This window comes from Chrysoperla carnea, chromosome X, assembly GCF_905475395.1.
Source record: "Chrysoperla carnea chromosome X, inChrCarn1.1, whole genome shotgun sequence".
Lineage (NCBI taxonomy): Eukaryota > Metazoa > Arthropoda > Insecta > Neuroptera > Chrysopidae > Chrysoperla > Chrysoperla carnea.
Window position 1 is genome coordinate 8,460,407 of NC_058342.1, and position 16,588 is coordinate 8,476,994.

General features: G+C 32.3%; 1 protein-coding gene across 1 annotated transcript; it reads left to right on the plus strand.

The window, feature by feature from the left end:
• The first annotated feature begins 11,232 nt into the window (after positions 1-11,232).
• Positions 11,233-13,608, plus strand: LOC123302863. The gene is made up of 7 exons (XM_044885956.1): positions 11,233-11,343; positions 11,676-11,900; positions 12,141-12,335; positions 12,586-12,699; positions 12,810-13,027; positions 13,206-13,365; positions 13,451-13,608. The coding sequence occupies exons 2-7, from the start codon at positions 11,687-11,689 to the stop codon at positions 13,606-13,608; spliced, it is 1,059 nt and encodes a 352-aa protein (XP_044741891.1). The 5' UTR covers positions 11,233-11,343; positions 11,676-11,686.
• The last annotated feature ends 2,980 nt before the right edge of the window (positions 13,609-16,588 follow it).

The window sequence follows — 16,588 nt, forward strand, 5'->3', positions numbered from 1 at the left end:
TATATACTATAGTGCAGTGCGTTGGAGTTCAAATCTCGGTCGGAAGTCATAATTTTAAATAACATTTTAAAAACAAAAATTTCAATGTTAGAACAGAATATTGATTTTCTCGTTAAAATACTTCGAACAGGAACATTATTAATCACAAAATAAATGTAAGGTGTTATGCTGTAGAAATTGGCTTCATTAAAAGTTGAAAAAATACTGATAAATCACCCATTGTTGTCAGATTTAATTAGTACATGGATGGCGTAAGAAGCTTCTAATATTACAAAACAAAAATAAGCATATAGATTCAGATATTTATATAACCGAAGAATACACCAAAAAAGTAATGGAAGCAAGATAAACCTGGGTACCAGTCATGAATGAAGCCATGCAACAAGGAAAACATGCAATTTTGAAAAAGGATAAGCTAATTAAGGATAATTTTGTAGAGGGTAAAATAATTGAAAATCTCAATGAAATACTCAAAGAAGTTGTACCACAAATCCAAGAGCCCTTTTTGTCTCAGAAGGATGATATTTCAAAACCTTCGCAAAATTTATCAGCAATTATCAATGAAACTGGTCAAGTATTGGTGAACAAAATTATTTCGCAAACCCAAATTACAAAAAACGATCGTTAGAAAAATCACCAGAGTAAAAGGAGTTACAAGCAGTACATCAAATAAAAAATACAACTTTAAAGCATTGGATGCGCACAAGAACATTTTCCAGTCGCCTAATAGATATTTATAAATATAACTTTTTGGAAGATAATAGGAACAAAAACAATAAGCGGCAATAACAACCAACGATAACAACGCCATTCAAACTCGACTCAAACGTTAATCACCAAAAATTGAAAAATTACCAAAGAACAGTAGCCAATGGCAAACCACTGTTTAATACTATTGCTCAGGATGGACAGTGTCAGCTCAGAAGCAAGATGGGCAGGATGTGGACTGACAACAACAAACGATGGTTTCAAATTAATATGCTCTGGAGGAAAAACCCATGAACGGAGAGTTGCTTTCATTATTAAAAAAATATAGCTCATAACATAATTGGATACTGGGGAATATCCGACAGAGTTTTAATAATTTTAAAATTAAATCCCAGATGAGTATCTTGGCCCTGATTCAAATTTATACACCAACAAGTGATAGTGGGGTGTCGGAGATTATGGTGAAAGAAAATCGTGACACGTAATTTTTATATATTAAGATGTCGGTTTGTATTCTTTTCTTTTCAATTATATATACACATACATTTATATAAATACTAGCTGACCCGGCGAACTTTGTTCCGCCTTAATGGCAATAAATAAGCAGTTTTTTTTTTTTTTTTTTTAATTGTGAAAAATTAAAAAAAAAAAAACTCATGAGTAATATACAGACAGAAGACATCTTAGAGGGTGAATGTCACATTCCAGAGTTACTCTTTGAATTTATTTGCAACTTAGTACAAGGTCCTGATACAAGAAGAAAAAGCTCTGATGAAGATTATGTTCGGATCAAATCATTATGTTCTGATATAATTTTTATCGTAATCAAAGGTCGCGTCAAACCTTCCAAACATTTAACTTTAGCTTTAACACTGAAATCATTAACAAGTAGTAGGAAAGTACTGACGATGTTAAACCGATATGGTCACACAATAAGTTACACTTTGGCTGAAGAATTAGAGACGGAAGTCATTTTTTCTTCGATTCATGAAACTAATTTAATTCCATCTGGCATTAATATAGTTAATAATCTAAGTACAAATATTACTTTCGACAATTACGATCGATTCGTCGATACTTTATCGGGAAAAGATACACTGCATGACACGGTCGGGATTATTTATCAATTTGAAAAAGAGAACAATGATATTAGTAGCTCTCGATGTGAAGCAGAGAATTCACAAGACGATCAATTGGATGAAAATTTAGATTCAGGTGATAATAATAGATTGAGTATTTCTTAGAAATGTCACAATTACTCGAAAGTTTGACAGCTCATAAAGAAGAGTCTGTCGAAAAAAAATATTATATGGACTTTAAGTATATCTCAAATACCCTCTGCCCCAATGTGGATCGGTTTTAATAATGCTATAACAATTGATACAGTAAAAAACAAATTGTAGATTATTTGCCTCAAATAAACGCATCCCCAACTTCATATTCCGTAGCAGTGCTGGATTACCCATTAGGCCGGACTAGGCCATGGCCTAGGGCCCCCGACAGGCAGGGGCCCCACGAAAATCTGATATGATTATTTTTGAACAAAAATTTTCAATTTCAAGTTATTTTTTTTTTTTCAAATTTCGAAAAAAAAAATTTCTTTTCAACCAATTTATTTCATGATAATATGTATTTTGAAACTCAAAATACATATTATCATGAAAGTGAATATTATCTTTGTCGCGCTAGACCCGACAAAGCGCTTAAAAACTCGAGCTTGTTTGTATAAACAAACCGATTCAGTGTTTTTAACGTCCCAAATCTATTTGGTGCTTCGTCGTTTTGCAAAACACATTTGGTCGGTTTTCTCGATAAAAAAGAATGTTTTTTACAATGAGTGACAAATCGAGATGTTGTTTTATGTGAATTTGTGGTTCTGCGTGTAATTCATATTGATAAGCACGGGTTTGTTGAAAAAAGGACGGTTCTGTTTTATATTTTATCTATACACAAAAACATCGTCGATCAAATCTACTTCCTTTGTTAACCGTTTTAAGAGAAAAATGTTTTATTTTTTAATCCGATTTTAACAACAATGCAAAATTCATTGGGTGTGTTTTTGTTTGGCTGGCAAATTTTTTGTCCGGAGAATCTGAATTCTCTGAAAAAGAATAACAACATCGGCTGTCAACAATTGGTTTACAGAACATTCCAGGTTGATTGTAACGTTTTTTTATTTTGAAAAATACCTTGTGATTATATTTGCTCACATTTTTTATTTTCTGTTTTTAAATCATTTTTTATTGATAAGCAATAATGTTGAATCAATTTTGTTGACAGCCAATGTTATTGTTTTTCTCCAAAGAAAAATTCTCCAGGCAAATAAAAACGCACATATTGTTTCTGAATATGAAGTGATCAAATTTCCAAACGTTGAAAAGTGTTGAAATTAGTTTGAATACTTTAACAATGAGGCTTATTATAAAGTTTATAATTCAATAATTGATAATAAAAAAAAAAATTTTTACAAACAACTTTCGTTCGCAAAAAAATGAAAAATATTTTGATTGCAAAAACTTACATTTTCAAATTTTTAAAACACTAATCTATGAAATTTGAAATGAAGTTCTATTCTACTTCAATAAAGCTGAAAAATTGAAAAAAATGAATTTGTGAGGTTTCGAGTACTGAAATGTTTTTTGAAATTTTTGTCTCTTTCACAAGTACATAATTTTTCCACTACAACGCGGGGTTAGATTTATGCAAATTTTATGCAAAGCTTTTATGTTAATTTTACATAAAGCTGGCTACCAAAGTTCATTTTTAGATTCAATTTTTTGATTTTAGGTTTTTTTTGTTTAATTTTAAAAACAGAATTTAGTGTTATCTATTAATTATGGAAATTAATATTTTTCATTGCGGTTACAGATCACATAATGTCAAGATTTTATGCGAAAGAAAAGTTGCGGAGGAGAAAAAAAAGAACTTCAGGCGTCTCTAGCGAAAATACCAAAATTGACGTCATTGTTCCGAAGTTCTACTTCACATGCTTCGACATCAGCTAGTGAACAGATCGAATCTATCAGTAATGAAGATGTAAGAATAATCAAATAAAAATAAATATAAATAATCAAATTGTTTTCTCGAATTAATAAATATTGACTGTCAGAATGTAGCTTAACTGGTTATGACGGGTCACCACAAAATTATAGCTCTTTTTATAAATTATAAATTGCAGTACTTTTTCTTTTTTAAATTCGTTTATTAAATAACAAACGAATTTAAAAAAGAAAAAGTGTGCTGTGTGCAAACTTTTCGCTTCTAAAGACAAACAAAACAAACTCACCAGTGACGGATTCAATGATTGGAAGAATGTTTCCATGTTACACCAACACGAAAATGGACCTCTTCACAGAGAATGTATGTTAACGTACATTCAAAGGCGACAGAACTTTGAAGATGTTTCCGACAACCTTCAACTTGAGTACCAGAGAGAAAAAATCTATTGGAAAGAGGTGCTGAAACGATTGATTGCAGTTATCATAACACTGGCTGAACGAAGATTAGCTTTTCGAGGAACACACGAGCATTTTGGCGTTCCAGATAATGGCGTTCCATGTGCTTGTAGACACGAACCTGAATGTATTGCGAAGAAAATTCAAACGTTAGAATTCGTTTTCATGCTTGTTTTGTGGAGCGATATTTTAAAGAATTTTCGGGCAACGAGCAAATCATTGCAGGCAGTAGAGATTGATCTAAAAACCTGCGCATTGATGTAATCATCGTTAGGAAAATTGTTAGATGAAATGAGAGATCAATTCGAGGCGTTTGAAAACAAAGCCCGATTAATTTTAACTGAGACGGATTATGACAGCCAAACAATGGCAATGCTCCAGAAGTTCTACGAAATCAGCGAGAAAATTGTGTCAACGATTTTTTTGCAATAATGGATACGCTCAAGGTCGAAATGACCAGCCGAAGTCAAGTTTACTTAGAGGTTTCGGAGAGATTTTCATTTTTGGCTGACTTTGATTTGACAGAAGACGACTACCGTGAAAAAATTGCCGGTTTGGTTGATTTTTACTTTGACGATTTAGAAGAGTTTTATCCTGAACTCAAACAGTTTCACGCTTTTATCAAATCAAAATTTCCAGCAAACCTAAGTTCACTCACTCTGACCTCTACGAAAGTTTGATACGAGATAATCTTACATCTGTTTTTCCAAACGTTGAAATTGCTCTTCGCATTTTTTTAACTCTTATGATTACGAATTGTTCAACAGAGCGCTCTTTTTCGAAATTGAAACGCATAAAAAATGCGCAAAGAAGTGTTATGGGTCAAGGACGATTAGACATGCTAAGTTTGATGTCCATTGAATCGGACATTCTTCGTTAAATTGATTTTGAAGACATCATCGATGAATTTAGTGAATTGAAATGTCGAAAAAAAGTTTTTTAAAGACCAGCGTCGTTTTTATTTCCAAAGAGGTGTCCAAAGATTGTTTCACCATTAATTATAATTTATTGTTAATTATTTGAAATCAGAAAATATATAATTTAACAGAAAAAATTATTTTGTTCATTTTATTTCGTTTATAACCTTGGAATGATATGAATAGGCTGTACGAATGCTATGAATACACAAATAACGATTAATTTTACAATTATTCAAAAAAGGGGGTCCCCATAATTTTATTGGCCTAGGGCTCCCGATGGGCTTAATCCGGCACTGTTCCGTAGTGCATGAAACCATGTTACGAGCCCTGAAAATCGCTCAGGAATGTAACCAACAACATATGATTGTACATATGATCTAGCTATTGCCAGGATGGCCATGCAAATTCAAGTTACAGAGAAGCCGAAATTCGATCCATTATTTATTAATCTTAGTGCCTTCCATATTGAAATGGTCTTTTTTAAGGCTTTAAGTAAATATATAGACGCATCGGGAATTGTCGATATACTTGTCCAGTCAGAATGTTTGGCGCAAGGCTCCACTAACGGCTTCATTGACGGAAAACATTTTAACCGATGTAAACGTTTACACCATATATTTTCTGCAGCACTCCAAACTTTACATATAATTGAATTATTTAATGAATATGAAATTGATAATGATATTCTGTTGAATGATTTAAAAACAATTTCCAATAACCCTGTTGCTAATAACGAGTCACTAATTATCAACCCGCCATTGGATGCAGTGGTAAATGATTATTTAAATTATGTCCAACTTACGTAAATTGGTGTGTATGGTAAAACTTCTCAGTTTTACATGCAATATATTTATTTTGTCAACTTATTTTTCTCACTTTCTCGTAGCATTAGAAATAGTAATTTTGAATTATATGTACTTAGCTTATATGAAATATCGAATCTCTTCTTCGTAATGAACCAATCTAATTATGCCAGATGGACTATTTACTATGTAACTAATTTATTATATTTGAAAAAAAATAATTCACCGCTATTTGAAGAATTTAAAAATGGAGCTTTTGGAGTTAAAAGGACCAATAATAACTTTTCACGTGCCCCGGTGGACTTGACTTTAGAACAGACAATTAATGCAGATGCAGCTAATTGTTTAACAGTGCTTTCACTAACTCCATTACGGCAAGGCAACGTTGGGCCTTGAGCCATAGCATACGAGCAAAAATTGTCACCGTAGTTTTACAAGAGTTAGGATTGATTGATGAAAGCGATACAACAAAAGAACTAGACTCAGACAGAATTTTGAAAGATCAAAAGTGTATAAAATCGATTATTGATATAATAACTAGCAATATTAATCCATTTAATAAGCAAATAGATGAGAGTAATTTGTATAATATTGTGAGTGGACGAGCAGCAACTGAAGAAACAGCTGAATTCCTCCTTAATGTCAATACTTTAGGTGAGATTCAGAAAAAAGAGTTCATCGAAGGGTGTAATAAAAACTCCGGTAGATTTGAGTCAGCAATTAAAAAGAATAAAATTCATAATTTTGCCGCTGAATGAATAAAAAAACCCAAAAATAGTAAAGACGGGAAAAAACAAGTGTTGATAGCTATGGAACGTGATATTTTTGGTCGCCTGTTAGCTATTGCATTAGAAAAAAAATTGATATGGCACTTTGTCTATCGTACCCTCTGTGTCCAGCTCCGCCGTCCCTTGCTCAATGTACGGGTGATATGCACAAAACAGATAAATCAGCATTAGCAAAATTTTTAAGTTCATCAATAAAAAATTTACCACCAACTCGAGTATATGTCGAAATAATTGACGGATATTATTATTTATACCATTTAGGTCCTTCTGTTCCCCAAACTTTTGATAAAATCGCTCATATGATATTATCTAAACTATGCAACACAACTGCAAGTGAAATTCACCTAATATTCGATCAATATTTTCCAAATTCAATAAAAAATTTAGAAAGACGTAGCCGTAATGAAATTAATACACCATATATCATAGTATAACCGTCACAGAAAAGACCTAATGATTTTTACAAAGCTTTAAAAAATACTAAATTCAAAGAGGCTCTAGTAACTTTTCTGACAGACTATTATTGTAATAATTTTGTAGCACCATTTTTGCGTGACAAAAAACTGTATATTACTCATAAGGACGAATGTTTTTCTTATCAAGTACAAAATGCTGCTATTGTAAAAACTGTTGAAGCAGATTTTGCATGTAGCCACGAGGAAGCAGACACACAAATTGTGTACCATTTAAATAAACTGGCAAGAAATCAAACGGTCCTGATAAAAGCCTCAGATACAGATGTGCTACTAATTATTTTAGGAAATATTCATAAGCTATCAATGTTACAAATATATTGTAGTTCAATAGGAGTAAAATAGAATGTTATTAATTTCATAAATTGCACTGAACTTGCTGCAAAACTTGGTGAACTTGTTTGTCGCTCATTGCCAGGTTTTCATGCCTACACAGGATGTGATTACACGGCAAGTTTTTACATAAAAGGCAAAGTCAAACCTTTTCAAGAATTACTAAAAACCCCCAAGTTCAGCAAGAGTTTGCAAATTTAAGTGAAATTGATGAAATAAATAACTTAAACAGCATGGCTATATTACAAGAATATACATGTAGATTATATGGAGTGTATTGTAATAATGTTAACGATGCGCGATTAATATTATTCCAAAATCAATTTACATATACATCTGTTGCGGAATATTTTATGAAAAGCCTCAAAAAATTTGATTCCTCTCTTCTTCCACCATGTTGGAAGTCACTTCAGCAAAAAATTTTAAGATCTACTTATGTTACTTCCATGTGGCAGAATGCAACTGAAAGAAATTGTATTAGGTTTTCACCGGAACAATGGTGTTGGATCATCAATGAAAATGAAGTAGAACCACTTTGGTTCGAAGGTGATCCAACGCCTCTATTGGTTGAAGATATTGTTTCTGTGGAACTTTATGAAGTTTGCAAATAACGACGATGATATCGAAATTGCCCAGTGAACTCATGACATCAATATTACGTCATGTAAAGGTCATATAGAGGTCATTATTTTTTGATGTAAATATGACGTAATGATGACTTAATTCATGACCTCAGTATGATGTTATCTTCAATAACATCACTTTTACATCCCGCTGACATTAACTATGACTTTGATATGACGTAATTTTTATGACTTTAGTGTTTAGTCAAACTGATGTAATATTTTAATGTAAATCATTCACTTACGTAGATGCCGAGTCACTTTTATGACGTAAAAGTGACATCATAACTCAATGATCTTCGTATGTAAGAAACAAGTCTCAATTTTATGATGTTATAACAGTGTGATAGAAATTATTCTCACAACTATGTTATTATATATACTCTTGATTAGCACAAAAATTTCACATTACATATTTATATTCATTTACGTAGAATTTTAGTCAAACTTACCATGAATGCAAGCATTGAAATTTTTTAACTGTAAGAAAGCATTTTATGGGTTTTTTGAAAGAAAAATTTAACAAAATAAAAAAATTAGTTATTATATTGTAATAATGGTACAACTACAAATTCATTAGAGTTTGCATAAGGGAAATATAAACATTTCGATTTAATTACACCTGTTGTAATAGTTATCAATTTAGAAGTATCATCATTGTTTTTTACAAGATACACGCATAACTCCTGAGAGTCAAACGGTAACGTGAATAACGATTCAAATTTTGAGAAGTATTTGCCTTCTAATGTTATTTCATTGTCTGCTTCAATAATTTTATTAATAATTAAAATATTATCGTCACTTAATAAGCAACAACTTTTCGTGTTTTTTTGTACTGATAGTAAAACCTTCAAATCCAAGAGATACAATATTATCATTCAGTTTTTTAATGATTGGATATGATCGAACAGAATTTTTAGTCACTGGCAAAGAGTTTTCTTCGTGAATACGATTCACTGCTTGTTCCAATGGTTTTGGCGCGTTCTTGACTTTCTTATTTATAAAAGACATATAATTCTCGAATTTGAATGTGCTAAAATTATCCAGCGGTCCAAATTTTTTGCTATCATTTGCGATGTGAATTAAATTGTGAACGTTGTATAAATTGTATTAGATCCATATAAGTTTTTGTATTCATCAACGAACCATCTCAATAACTGATCAGCATAATCATTGTACTGAAGGTATTTTGAGCGTCACATAATATTCGAATAGCAACACTTAAAGCCATGAAGTGATTGTAGTGTCTGGATGATCGTATTGTTTTTAGTATAATTGGACCAGTGTACAACAAGAACTGACGACACTCAGTAGCTTTCCACTTTGAAACACTATCTAAAGGCCTAGGGTCTCTAGCGAATTCGACCGGAATACATACTTTCATTGCCTTTAAATAGTCATTAGTGGCATCAATCTTATCATTCGTCAGCCTTTGATCTCTTGGACCGTTAGTCCAGCGCAACAAAAGTTTTTTCATCACCCCCAAACATTTCAAATGTTGATAATCTAGAGGTATTTGTGAAACCATACTAAAATCTAGCTCAAGAAGTAGAGATTCCCCAAGGTGGTGTTCTTCTTACTGTTGGTTTCTAAATGATTCATCTGTCCGAAGAGGGTTATCCATTTCTGGGAAATTCACATACCCATCCCAATCTCCCTCTTGGATACATTTAGAACACCCAAAATACCCGCTATGAGATTTTGACAATGTCAAATACGCTCTAGCCGGAGCATCACAAATTATTGCACTAAGCCGAACACGAACTTGTCGACCATTAATTAGGATCCCATTTTCTTGTAAATTTTTCATATCGTCAACAAATGGATTAATATAAACATTGAAATCATTAGGTTTGACCCATGAAAAAGACCAACTAAAAATGGCTCTGTATAGAAGTCATCTTCGATGGCCGCTAGCAAAGGCCAAAACTGGCTGTTTGACTTAGATATCGACATTCCATCACAATTAAGCTGTATTGATACCGTTTCTGGACTTGAATCGTAATTTTTGGAGAGAGAACGAATTAATCCATTTGTTATCCCAAAATGAAAATAAGAGCCGCCATTGCCATGAATAATTTTACCAGTTACATCACGAGGAGTCTTCATTAAAGACCTAACGTCTTTTTTCAACTGATCTTGATGCCCATGATTTCGAAAAATCGAAATCAAATCATTTGCAGCTTTCTGGCATATGCTGTTCTCGGATAACCAAAAACGTAAATCTTGGGCTAAAGTACTTGTGTTTGAAGAGTCATCTTCCCGATGAAATTGCACAGATTCAAGTTTGTTCGGTCCTTCGGTTTCATCACCCATGGCATGAACATGATCAATTGTTTCAGCATCGATTTCATTACCATCACGTTCTTCAGCCAAAAAATCAACATTGTTCTCACTTTTTCCAGATAAATGAGGAGTCACCATTGGAATATTTATAACTGAGTTATCGTCTTTAGAATAATTAGATACTTTAGGAACACTGTTTGTAACGTCAGATAAAGAATTTTCTGTTAATAAACGATTCTCTTCATTATTATTTCGTTTCTTTTTAGTTTTTGGAGTGTGTATCTCCTGATCAATAACCTGATAAATTCTTCGTTTAGTTAGATATCTTATGGGCTTAGGCATTTTGATTTTTTCTTGTGAAAGTACAATGAAAATTTTTAATTACCAGCAAAAAAAAAAAAAAATTATTACATATATTATTATTATTTATTCTTACATATATTTTTTTATTCTTATATTATTATTTCTAAGCTAATCAAAAATTGAATACTTACAATTAGATTAAGATTAAAAAGTTTCAAGTATTTTTATGTGATTGTATACAATTTTTTTTTAAATAATTGGACAGTTTTTAATTTACAACAATTTTATATGTGGAGGCTTGAATTTATATCCGTAATATTTTCAATACATATTATGTGCGTATAATATTGTGTACTCGACACATACACATACACTAAATACGTACATGTTCGTTTCGAAAAAATAGTTTTATTTTTAGTACAAAGTAAAAATAGATTTTGAAAACGTTATGACAAGCGCATGTCTGCACTTGCGCAGTAGTCACCTTCACTCAGTGTATTCACTTACTCACGCTCTCACATATATACTCAGTGGTTCGTATTGTTTGATCATATATCCACAAAGAATATTTACAATTAAATAATATTAAAGCTTCAACATAGAAACAAATGTGTTAAATACAAGTTATTGTTGGTCTCGTTGTAAAATAAGGTACGTAAGTATTCTATTTTATTCTTAACTATTGTAGTAATAATTGACAAGTAATTCTAACCTCACTCCAATGTAATATTGTCTCAGTAGTTACTTGCATTAGAATTTTCAAATAAACAATCGGTAATATAGATGGAATTGTAATAATATTTATAATTTTTTAATAAAAACATATATGTTATACAATTATTTTATTTTCAAAAATTTTAAATTGCATTAAAGCTACGTTCTAAATTTCATTCTGTTATATTTAAATAATTTGAAATTTATTTAAATATTGGGTGCTTTAAATAATCTGCAAAATTTTCTAATAAAACAAATTTACTTTCTAGTGAAGAAAATAATGGAAAAACCATATGCAGTGGTTCATTTTTTCGAACAAAATACATATTCCGAAATTCCAAGTAATTGGCTTATGGCCACTGATGAATCAACTGGAATAACTGAGTGCAAATGGCCGCCCACACTCATTAAAAATTTTAATTTTCAATTTAAAAACCGAATCACACCTGCCGATAATTGGAATACTTATAAAGTAAAGATTGTGCGATATTGCGGTAAATAATATAATTTTTTAGCCCTGTAATTCAATTATTTAAGTACAACTTTGTTCAAAATGTGATTGATTATTTATTAACTAATGTTTATATCAAAATTATTTTTCGAGAAAAAATACGATAGCCAATTGATTATTTCAGTCGTTAATAAAATAATTTTTGCCTTGAAAAATAATTAATCAACTTCACTTTAAAACTAGCTTAAGATGATAATTATTGTGGTTATTTCAACTGATTTAGATACATTGATTCAAGCAAGAAAAGCTGCCGAGGATTCTGAAAGTTCAGCTTCTGAAGCTCCACGAGGAAAGGGACACCGATCGAAGTTGCCTTCAGCTACGGCTGCTGCTGCTGCTACTTCTAAACATTCTCTCACTGCAGATAATGTTAGCTCTGATAATGAAAATGACAGAAGTGATAATGGTAAAAAACCAGGTAAAAAGCATCGAAGTTTGTGTACTTCAATTTAGAAAAAAAATTTATGTTACATCACATTCTGATCTTACTTTACAGCAGCTGAAATGCCGAAGATTGACAGAAAAATTCTGAAAAAAGCTCCGAAGGTTCCTCCATCAACACGCTTCTATAGGTCTGACAAGGGAAGTCCTAATAATAATAATGCATCTCGTAAAGTACAGTGATCCATCTGACCTTGGAGGTGATACCAATAATTATTTGAATACAGTAAATAGTCCAGTTAATGATGAATTTTTAATGGACGATACTTTAGTTAGTGATCATAGTAAATCTATGACCTCTGAATCTGATAGTCTTATAATTGATGGTGACGATGATAAACGTTTTCATACTCTCAATGCTATTCATATTTGATAAAAATTTGTTTATTTGAAAGTCAAGAATATAATATATTTAAGTTTTCTTTGAATTTATAATTTTCAATGATTTTAGACAAGTTGGACTCGTGTTTAAGGCTTCTCGGCACATTAATGGTGGACATGAGAGATCTGAAGGAAAGAGTAGTAGCAAATAATGATGCTAATAATCATGGTGAGGTGCTGAATGAAATTAGGTCGAACATAAAAAATGATCTACCTCTGAATTCTAAGGAAGAAGTTTCTGCCTTTAACACAAAACTGTTAGAGTCGAAAAATTATTGTCAAGAATTTGTAAGTCCACACATGTAATTAAACTATTTATTGTTACGTTTAAAGTGAGCAGATATATTAGAAATTAATTCGGTTTTTGATAATATACTATAGGCTAAAAAGCAAAAGTAAATGAAGAAAACAAACAGTATTTATATTTATTTATAACTCTTTTATTATTAAAAAAATATTTACGCAGGTAAAAGTCATTAAGCAAATTGGAGGAGCACACGGTAAAGAGTATACTGAAAGGGTACTCAATACAATATTTTCTACATCATTTGCAGCTGAGAACTCGTGGGAAGGAAAAAAAACCAAGTATAAGCTTAATGATTTAAAAGTGGTTAAAACTTGCGAAGGTTAGAAAAACTAAATAAGTAGAGAAAGTTAACATAAGCCTAAAAAATATTATTAATTCCGATAATATGAAAAATTATTTTTCAGAGGTAATATTAGAAAAGTTTCCTCCGTGGAGCAGTGCGGAATTTTCTAAAGTTGGAACAAATTGGTTCCGATTGGGAAATCAAAGAGCAGGTCTTCAAAATAAGCAGATACAAAAACAGAAGAAACATGAAGATACAACGAACAATGATTTAGAATAGAACTTCAAGCGTATGATTGTAGTGAGTGAATTAAAAAAATTCATTAAATATTTAAGATCTAAAATTTCTATCTCCAGAAAACAGTTTTAAAAGTTAAATGAGTGAGATTTGTAAAATTCTGTAAAATTTGACCATTAATAAATGATTTCCCATTTCAAATTAGTCATACAGTAATTGACCTTTACTCGATGGATTTCAAATTTTTTTTCATAGGTTTGGATACTTGTAAGCCTTATTATCTTCATGATAGAGTTACCTACAAGTTTTCACAAAATGTTGTAAATAATCGTGTTAATTATAAAAAAAAAACCAAAACTAAATCATTATTATATCATTCTGATGTCAGTTAGGTCACTATATACGGAATCGATTCTAAGTCATTTGTACGTCAGTGAGTCAGAGAAAAAAACTTGACATCACTATTACATCAGCCTCATGTCAGTAACGTCAGTATGACGTCACCATTACATCAGCCTCATGTCCGGAATGTCATAATGAAGTCAATTTTAAGTCATATGTACGTAGGTGATTTGGGGAAAAAAATTTGATATCACTATGACATCATTGTTATGTCAGCCTGACGTCAGTTAGGTCACAGTTATGTCAATATTATGTCAAACTTATGTCACATTTATTACGTAAAAATCTTACGTCAGGAAGTGTGAAATAATGACTCATATATGACTCTTATGTGACCGATTTCTTACGTAAATCCTGACATAACGTGACGTCATTCTTACATCAATTTGACGTAAATGTGTTGACTGGGTGATAATAATGATTGCGATTACGGAGATTATGACAACCACAATAATGACGATGGTTCTATAAATGGTAATGATGATACTGATTGTAGCGATAATGAAGATGATGAAAAAAACAAATCAAGATAATCATTGTGATAACGAATAATATTATAAGTATGGCTGAGTGTGTGTCATAGAATATGTAACTTGTATAGAATGCATTAATCTAATACATAGTTGATAAGAACTATCATGTATATTGTTTAAATAAATATCGATTTAAGTGTAAAAGTGACTGTTTTTTTTAATGTAATTTATTTTCCGAAAAACTCTAATTAAATTTATAGAGAAAGCTGTAAGCCTTCAGGACGTATATCATTTTAAAGCAATGGTAAGGAATAAAAAAGTTCAATACGCGAAAAATAATAATTTTATGATACTGAAAACTTTTTTAAAGTATTTGTCATCCTTTTTTATGTAAGTATGCAAATTTATAAATTAATTAAATAATTATAAACATTCATCTATAATAATCAATGCATGAAGTAATACATACAGCAGCATAGGGATATAAACGCTTAGGCCAGGTATTTAGAACCGGCATACAGGCGGCACATTCATTTTTTCATGTTTAAAATAGTATAAATTTACTTACAGTTTAAATTTCAAGTACGTCAAAACAGGTACAGTTATTTGTCGCGAAAAAAATCGATTAAACATCTGTGCCAACATGATAGTGCCAATTTTATCGAGGCACATGGACATATTTTCTTTTTATACATAAAATATAATATTTTTAACTAAGTTTCAAGCACGTCATAATAGGAAACTTTGTGGGTAAAATTATAATAATTAAAAAAGTATATAAACCGTTTGTACCATCATACCTCAGGCACTAAAGTGCCACTGAATTTGTAAAGGTATATACTTTTATTAAAAAAATGTTTCAAGCGTGACGCTTATCGGCTACCTTTTTTGCAGTGGCCTCTTGGACTAGTAGCAATTATGGACCATGTATTTCCACCGTAGTTTCTGAACTCATCCGACCATCTCTTACGTTTTCTCCTACAATAGCTACTTTTCAATCTTGGTGTCCAGAATATAATTCCGTTTGCCCATCGATCGGTTTTTAATCGTAGAATGTGTCCTGTCCAGGTTCACTTTAGCTTTTTAGCAATAAACTTTGCTGAACGACTTTGTGTTTCTGAGCGTATCACCTTATTTCTAATTTTATTTATTCTCTCCGGGTAATATTGAGTATACAGCGTTCCATTTTTCTCCGGCAGATATCCAGTTTATTGCTTATCATGTGTGTTAGACCCCATGACTGACATCCATATGTTAAAACTGGTGTTATGCATGTATCAATTATCTTACTTTCACCCTTAAAGAGTAATCTCCTATTAAGATTTCTTTTAGAGACTAGAATTTCTGCCAGGCTTTGGCGCAGCGGCTTTGAATTTCTTTGTGATACTGATCTTTAAGTATCCAATTTGACCCAAGTACACGTAGCCTTCTGCATAAGCGATGCAATTATTTTCTACTGATATTGATATCATTTGGACCGTTGGTGATTGTAATATACTGACGTATATTCGTCCTGGGCAAACACCGGAGCGTATAATTGTCCCGGAGACGGCGCGATCCGTTGTTGTTCGAATGCTACGTTCAGCACTTCGAGCATTCTACCTTGCTAGACTGCTAGGAAAACCAGATCAGGGAAAGGCGTACTCCTGTACAAATCTAAGGGAAGCGAGCAACCACTTCCTGCTGAATGGTCGGTACACTCGATTCTGTGACTACCGCTTTATCCACCGAGCCCGACTCGGCGTCGTTCCATTAAATGGAGCACGGCGATTCGGGAACGGGGATAAACGGTGCCGACGTTGTGGTTATGTCAATGAGACATTACCACACGTACTGAATCATTGTACCGTCCATTCAGCGGCGTGGCAACGGCGACATAATGCCGTCCAAGACCGTCTTGCTCGCGGATCGCGTCTACCCCCGGGTGCTGTCTTAAACATCAATAGACAAGTACCCGGCGTATGGAGTACTCTTCGTCCTGACCTGGTGGTCCTGGATGAGGCTAGTAGGGAAGTTAAAATCATAGACATCTGCATTCCCTTTGAGGGTGCCCCGGATGCTTTAGAGGTGGCTCGGCAGCAAAAGCTCGATAAATATAACCAACTTGCTGCTGAGTTATCCTCGAAAGGCTATAGGGTCTCTTTGGA